The sequence below is a fragment of the Rattus norvegicus genome, chromosome 4 (genome assembly GCF_036323735.1).
Source record: "Rattus norvegicus strain BN/NHsdMcwi chromosome 4, GRCr8, whole genome shotgun sequence".
Lineage (NCBI taxonomy): Eukaryota > Metazoa > Chordata > Mammalia > Rodentia > Muridae > Rattus > Rattus norvegicus.
Genome location: NC_086022.1, coordinates 109,287,710 through 109,295,282, shown reverse-complemented (window position 1 = coordinate 109,295,282; position 7,573 = coordinate 109,287,710). Strand labels below are relative to the sequence as shown.

Here is a 7,573-nt window from a genome sequence, read left to right as displayed (position 1 = left end):
TAGTTTAAGATACAGGATGAATCAACTAAATGAGTAATTCTAAGTACCATGTAAAGGATCATAATTTAACTTATGAGACAAAGAAGGAATGATAAAAACCACAATTCAGCCATTCACAATATGCAGATTGTTTTAATAAACCTAGTTGACATTGTTTGGGTCATCTGCCAAAGAGCATTTATGAGGTGTTATTTTGTTTGTTTCTAAGTCCAATGTGTATTTTAACAATTATGTTATTATTAATTTACAAATAAAATAATGAGAAAGGGAAGGAAGAAGCAACTTAACACAAAGAACACAGTGCATGAATAGTATATAGTATACAATTTCCTCACAGATAACATTTGGGAGCCCCTTAATCACAACTGTCGGGTAACTACTGGTTGCAATAATGGGCTGGGTTCTTTGCTCGGTGATTTGAGCTATTAACTCCTGACAGTCAGCACCAAAGTACTGCAGTGTAAAATTAGTTGTCTCCAGCTCTTTAAATCCATCTGTATCTGGCTGTCTCCAGCCTTTTTACTGGAATGAACCCAGCATACCACACAGTCAGGAACACACTGATTAAGGCAGGCTAATTGAATAGTAAAACATCAAAGGCCATTTAAATGTCAGTTTTTATGCCTTTTAGAAGCTGAGGGCTGTCAGTGTTGATACAGTGCCCCGTGTGTTAGAGAGTGAGGGGTTGAGTGGTGGCATGAACAACTACTTCTAGGAAAAGCTGTACTGTATTTTCTGGCACTCTGTATGCGGAGTGTCAGAGGAGAATTCTTATAAAAGGGATGTATTGATTTAATATACAGTCAGCTTCTTTGTGCTCTGCTACCTTGAAGTGCACAGAAATGACATCCACACCCATTTCCTCTCTTATCTTTCTGAGACTTTTTTCTTTCCTATTTTAAGCACAGTATACAGAATGATAAAGGAAGCTGGAAAGCAGGAAACATCAATCTGTAAAGGTACTAACTCTTCCTTTCTGTGGATACATTTGAGCAGTGTTTCAATTGAAAGTATATATCTGCATACTTATTCTCTGAAGTCACTTAGGGTCTATGTGCTTTGTTATTGACCAAGAATCCTCTTGAACATATATATGTAAATATAATATCTGTTCACTTAGTTGTTTAAACTACATTCCTACAGAATCTTTTTATATTTGCTGTGTGTTTGTGTGTATTCTCTCTAAATTTGGATTTATGTGTTTTGGAGACGCAACCATAAGAAGTCTAAAACATGTCTCTTTCCTAGTTTATTTTAGATGTTTCAACAGATTTTAAATTGCTGGTACTTGAGAATTTTCTGTCTTGTCTATAGATTAGCTTTCTCTTTTTTATTTTGTTTTTAAAGATTTATTTAATGAATACTCTGTCTCTTTCTTCAGAAGAGGGCATCAGATCTCATTACAGATGGTTGTAAGCCACCATGTGGTTGCTGGGGTTTGAACTCAGGACCTCTGGAAGAGCAGTCAGTGTTCTTAACCACTGAGCCATCTCACCAGACCTTATAAATTACTTTTTGGCTGTTTCATGAATGCTGAATCTTCATAAACATTCTTATTATTGGGGTTGATATGTTTATCAATGTGAAAACAAACAAACAAAAAAACAAAAACTGAAAGGAAGTTGGTACTCTTATAGACACATCTGTATAACCAATTTGCAAATCTGGATATTTTAAAATAATGGTTTACATCTGAAATAAAAATTAGTTGAACAAAACTTTTAGCACACAGGGAGATTACTTTAAAATTGTTAGTGTTTATATCAAGTATCAAAACCTATTTTCACTTTCGTAAGAAGAAAAAACAACCAAAAAATTTAATTATAATTTCAAAATTTACTAAATATTTTAACTTTTTTATCGTTTATTATTTTTACTAGTAATTACTATTTTTTGAGAGAGGGGGTTATATTTTCATCTAGACTTGCTTGAACTCTTGTAGTAAGGGATGATTTTGGAACTTTTATCCTCTTATGTATACTTCTTTCCTACTTTGATTAGAGGTATGTGCTTCCCTGACTTTATTATGCTGAGAATTGAAACCAGGGATTCATGCACAACAGAAAAGCATTTTAACAACTGAGCTATATCTCGAGCTTTTATCCTAATATTATTAAGGGAATGAGGCAGCTCTTAATTTATTGAGCAATTATATTTCTTCATGATTTTTGCTTAATGTTTGTCCCTAAGTTTTTAAAAAAACATTACCTCCACTGACCTATTCAGATAGTGCTTTAAGGAAGTAGTTGTCTGAATCTTCCACAAGCTTGCTTATAGGAACATCTTTATGAGAAATGCTGCTCATGGCTCCATTAAAGGTCAAAATAAGCATTGCGCAATCTTAGGCTTAATGTATTCTTTCTTTTGGAACAATTTTTTTATTCAAGACCAGATACTTAATTGTCAACATCTTCTACCAACTTAAAGTGTTAGGACGTAGACAAAGACTCAAACACTGTGCTTCTCTGGTTCTATATAAAATGTGATTTCGTATTAAAATGACAAGAATAGCTAAATCACATATTAAGTATGAGGAAATAGCAATAATAGCAGCCTCTACTTGGACAGAGGTTACTCTCTGCCAATGTCCTTCTCATATTGATGTCCTATTCAATTATTGCAATTGTCCTGAAAAAAAGTCATACACCTACAATTCACAAAAAGGGGGTGATATGCATGGCTGCTCATGTTGTACAGCTAGTAGAAAGTGCATCAGAGTTGAAAATAGAACACATGTCATAACATAGCATTGACCCTTGGCCAGGGAATTAATACTCTGACATTTTTTTTCCGCAGTTGATAGCATGGTCTGTCTATTTTCCCTAATGCATTCTTTCTAACACCCTTTCCAGAACATACCTCAGGCTGCAATTTGAATAAGCATATATGTGTATATATTCACCATGTCATGTATATCTCTTCTATTACATTAGGACACAAGGGAAAAGACAAATTTTTCTTACAGCAACACTTTAGTGACATTTTTTCCTCCAGGTTTTAATTGTACAAACTTTTTTATAAGACAAACCTAAGGGAAAGAATTAATAAATGGACAGAGGTTACTGTTTGTCTAATTAAAATCCCTCTCTGGCACTAAGGAGGCTGCAAATATTCACAGCTATTAGATCACTATATAAGCAATGCACTGGATGAACTAATAAAGTATATTTTATCCTGTCAGTTCAGCTTCAGGGGATGGGGGTGGGCATCCACTCAGGCCCATCCACGACTTAATAAAAATGCTTGTCCTGGACTCTGAGAACTTAACTAACCAGGCAGTGAACTTTCCCTTTCCCTGCTGGGATCTTGGATTTTAAATGAGTTTTCTCTTCCTAAAAGCAATCACCTAAGCCAGTGGTTATGTGAGACTAGGGTAAAAGGATAAGACCATAAAAATTAATGAACCTACCAGAATGCCCAGACTTGCAGACTGTAATTCTGGCCATGGGGAGTAACAGTAAAAGTTGGCACTAGCACAGTGGGCACAGATTTTAGTGTACACTCAGTGTTTTAAGAATTTTTTGCTTTGGAATTACTTTTGGTGAAAAGCATGCTTTAGTTTTTCTTTTTGCAACTCTGAAACAAAAATTAAGAAATAGAAAATGAACTGCCTGTGGAAACAACTAAATATCAACAAAAACAGCAATGATAAAACACAAATTCCTGAATGAATGGTATGAAAAGGGGATCTAGTTTAATTTGTGTTTCTGTTACAGCACTCTAACCAAAGGGAAAATTGCAGTTAATAAGTAAGGCCTTAACTCAGCTTACAATTATAGGTTACATATTATCATTATGGGGAAGTCAAGGTAGAAACTTAAAATAGCTAATCACATCACATCCACAGTCAAGATCAGAAGATATATGAGTGCATGCTAGCTTACTTGCTCACTGGTGCTCAGTGCAATTTATCTACTTGTATATCACCCCATCCCTAGAGAGTGGTGCTATCTGCAATGTGGACTTTCTTACATCAAATGATTTAGACAATCTTCCACAGAGATATACACAGGTCAACTTAATATAGACAACCTGCTATTTATTTGTTCAGGTGATTCTAAGTGGTCTCAAGTTGACAAACCTAACCATCATGGTGGACGAAAATTTGAATTCAGAAAATTCTCTGAGACTGGTTAGGCATAATCCCCATAATGCCAGATGATATATTTGAAAATACATATTCTTGCCTGATCTAATGTTCAGATCGTTCAAACTCAAGATTCATTATTCCTGTCTGCAGTTCTTCCCTAAGGTTCTAATTCTTAAACTCCTATTTATCCAGTTTGCCCTCTATAGTTCTATAGTCTCTATCTTACCAGGACTGTCATTAGGTTACCTGAGGAAATGGCTACTAGCTACTTCAGGAAGTTATTCATGGTTTTATGCATTTTCATTCTCTAACCCATTTTCTGTATAAATAAGGAGTTTCTCCTTTAAAGAGACTTTCTTGAAAATTTACTATTGTGTCAAGTTCCAGCCTCAGCTTGGGAAATTGTCTTGAGGAAAGGATGTGTGGGAACAATCATGAAATAACTTGGATTCAGTAATAGATGTAAGCTGATAGCCCTGTGTTCTGCTCAAGATAGTTCTCTGCTCGAGATAGCACTCTGCTCAATATCACTCTCTGCTGAGGAACACTCTTTCTTGCAGACTGAAGTACACTCTTTTATTTTACATATGCTGCTTCCTTAGGAATTGCATTTCAATTCATTCATCTATCTCAGATTCCCTTTTAATTATCCTACAAATTGGCATTTTATTATCATTGTCTCTTGACTCTAAAGACAAAGCCACATTGCTGAAAATGGCCAGATTTGCTGTTTGCTAGAGCTGGAACATGGCCCCATTGTTCTATTACATTATCACTAACTTTCTATTTTACAGCTTTTTTGCTGCCTTTAATTGGCTCTTTAGACAGTCATTGAACTCAGAGATGAACATGGCTCTCTTCTGAATGTCGCTATTAAAGGTGTGTTCCACCATACCTGGAACTAAGTCACTGTACCTGTAGCCTACTGTGTCCTAGGGTGGCTCTGAACTCTGAAATCTGCTTGCCTTTGTCTCCTGGGACTAAAAGTGTGTACCACCATTCCTGGGCTAAAGTTTTCATGGTCACTATTCCTCAAGATCTGGATCAAAGCCTCTGTCTTCCGATCTCAAGATCTGAAGCACAAGTGTGCCCTTTGTTTCTGGATTATAGTTCATTCCATATTAAACATGGAAACTAATCCTCGTTCAACCATGAACACTAATAAATTTGCTTTTTGCCTTGAGATTACCACTCTCTAGGTCTCTTTATATCCTTCTATAATATTTTTCTGAAAATGCTGGCTCATTAGTCCAGCTGCCTGGGTTCTATCATGTCAGTGAAACCCTCACACAATTCATATTACATCCTTATATCTTGCAGAGTCAGAAATCCTAAATCCTACAGAGGACAAAGAATTTTGTATTCTTGAACTCACATTTTCACAATTCTTTCCCACAGCCTTAAGAGCTGTTCTGAAAGGCCACAGCCACCATTTTGCTGAGGAACACCAAGCACAGTCTTGCTTCTTAGAATTATGTTGTTTCTGATCATCATGGAGCCATTAACTTTGGCAGTGAGAACATACCCTGATAATCTTGGCAGGTAGAATATTCCCTGAATGAGGAAAACAAAATAAACTATATCCATTATTATAACAAGCCTGATGACTGCAGCAGCTGTGAGCACTCAAGAAGACCCACACCCTGCTGGCTCTGCCCAGGGGCAGGGACCTTATCATGTTGTCCCTTCAGCGTCCATACTGGAACTAGCACTAATGCCCTCTGTGTCACATTTCCTGACCTTATAGAATGTTTCTTTTCTAAAGTCAATTACCAAGCAAGATAATGGGAACATTAGACATAGTATGTGGTTTAAATTTAGTAAAATGAACTCCCCAAACAGAGGCAAGTTCTTATTATAATAATGAAATAATCAGGTATAAAGATTGTTTTAAGATACCCAGTACTCACCAAGAATTCACTGAGAATTGCAATTTCAATTAACTAGCAAAAAGTGATAACGAAAACTGCACAACTTTCTTTCTGACCATGTGGCTTTTCAACAATTAATTTTTATTCTCTTTGCAGAAAATAGGAGAAGTCTCCCTTGAGTTATTATTTTGCATTTCTTCTCAAAACCAAGAGGATAATAAACATGTTGAATGTTTACAGTACTTTTATGCCAGTGGTTTTATTCTTAATGCTGCAATGCTTTTATACATTTTGTCATGTTGATATGATGTTCACCAATAGAATTATTTTATTCATAATTTATAACTATAATTTTGCTACAGTTATAGATTGTAATGTAAAACTTTTTGAGATAGAAGTTTGCCAAGGATTCATGACCCACAAGTAGAGAACAGCTGTTTTATGCCACACAATATTATTGTAAAAGGGTAATTTTTAAGTACTAACTGAATTATTTTCAATATAAAAGCATGTAGATAATTTACAATTAAAACACCTTTTCCAATATCTGCAATTAGCATTCTTCTCTAGAAATGTTTAAGTACTATACACATCAAAAATATATGTGGCGATTGCAGTACATTGAGCTCCATAGAGACAATACCGGGGCAAGCGAGAGCTAGATGGGCACTGGGCAACTCTGTGCCTCGCAGAGGAAAATCAACTAAACATGGGCAAAGGAGATCCTAAGAAGCTGAGAGGCAAAATTTGGTCATATACATTCTTTGTGCAAACCTGCCAGGAGGAGCACAAGAAGAAGCACCCAGATGCTTCTGTCAACTTCTCAGAGTTCTCCAAGAAGTGCTCAGAGAGGTGGAAGACCATATCTGCTAAAGAAAAGTGGAAATTTGAAGATATGGCGAAGGTTGACAAGGCTCATTATGAAAGAGAAATGAAAACCTATACACACCCCCTAAAGGAGAGACCAAAAAGAAGTTCAAGGACTCTAGTGCACCCAAGAGGCCTCCTTCAGACTTGTTGTTCTGTTCTGAGTACCATCCAAAAATCAAAGGCAAGAATCCTGGCTTATCCATTGGTGATATTAGGAGAGATGTGGAACAACACTGCCGTGGATCACAAGCAGCCCTATGAGAAGGAGGCCGCCAAGCTGAAGGAGAAGAATGAGAAAGACATTGCTGCCTACAGACCTAAAGGAAAACCAGATGTGGCAAAAAAGAGGGTGGTCAAGGTTGAGAAGAGCAAGAAAAAGAAGGAAGAGGAAGACGATGAGGAGGATGAAGAGCCTGAGGAATAAGAAGAAGAGGAAGAAAAAGATGAAGAAGAAGAATATGATGATGAATAAGTTGGTTCTAGCACAGAATTTTTATTGTTTATAAAGCATTTGACCCCCCTATACACACCTCACTCTTTTGAAAGAAAAAAAATTGAAATATAAGGCTGTGTAAGATTTGTTTTTAAACTGTACAGTGTCTTTTTTTGTATAGTTAACACACTACTGAATACGTCTTCAGCTAGTCCTGTCCCTGTGGTAATTTCAATAGCCACGAACCATGCCTGGTACAGTCAGGAGGTTGGAAATTGGGATGGAAATTATAGCAAGTCCTTGTTGATG

The 7,573-nt window shown here is 36.3% G+C and overlaps 1 protein-coding gene across 1 annotated transcript; it reads left to right on the top strand.

Moving 5' to 3' along the window:
• The first annotated feature begins 6,670 nt into the window (after positions 1–6,670).
• LOC134486889 (high mobility group protein B1-like) lies at positions 6,671–7,255 on the top strand. Its single transcript, XM_063287001.1, has one exon. It carries the CDS (start codon positions 6,671–6,673, stop codon positions 7,253–7,255), a length of 585 nt encoding a protein of 194 aa, XP_063143071.1.
• The last annotated feature ends 318 nt before the right edge of the window (positions 7,256–7,573 follow it).

Coding starts and splice junctions, on each gene's coding strand:
- LOC134486889 (XM_063287001.1), top strand. CDS start 6,671: ATGGGCAAAGGAGATCCTAAGAAGCTGAGAGGCAAAATTTGGTCATAT.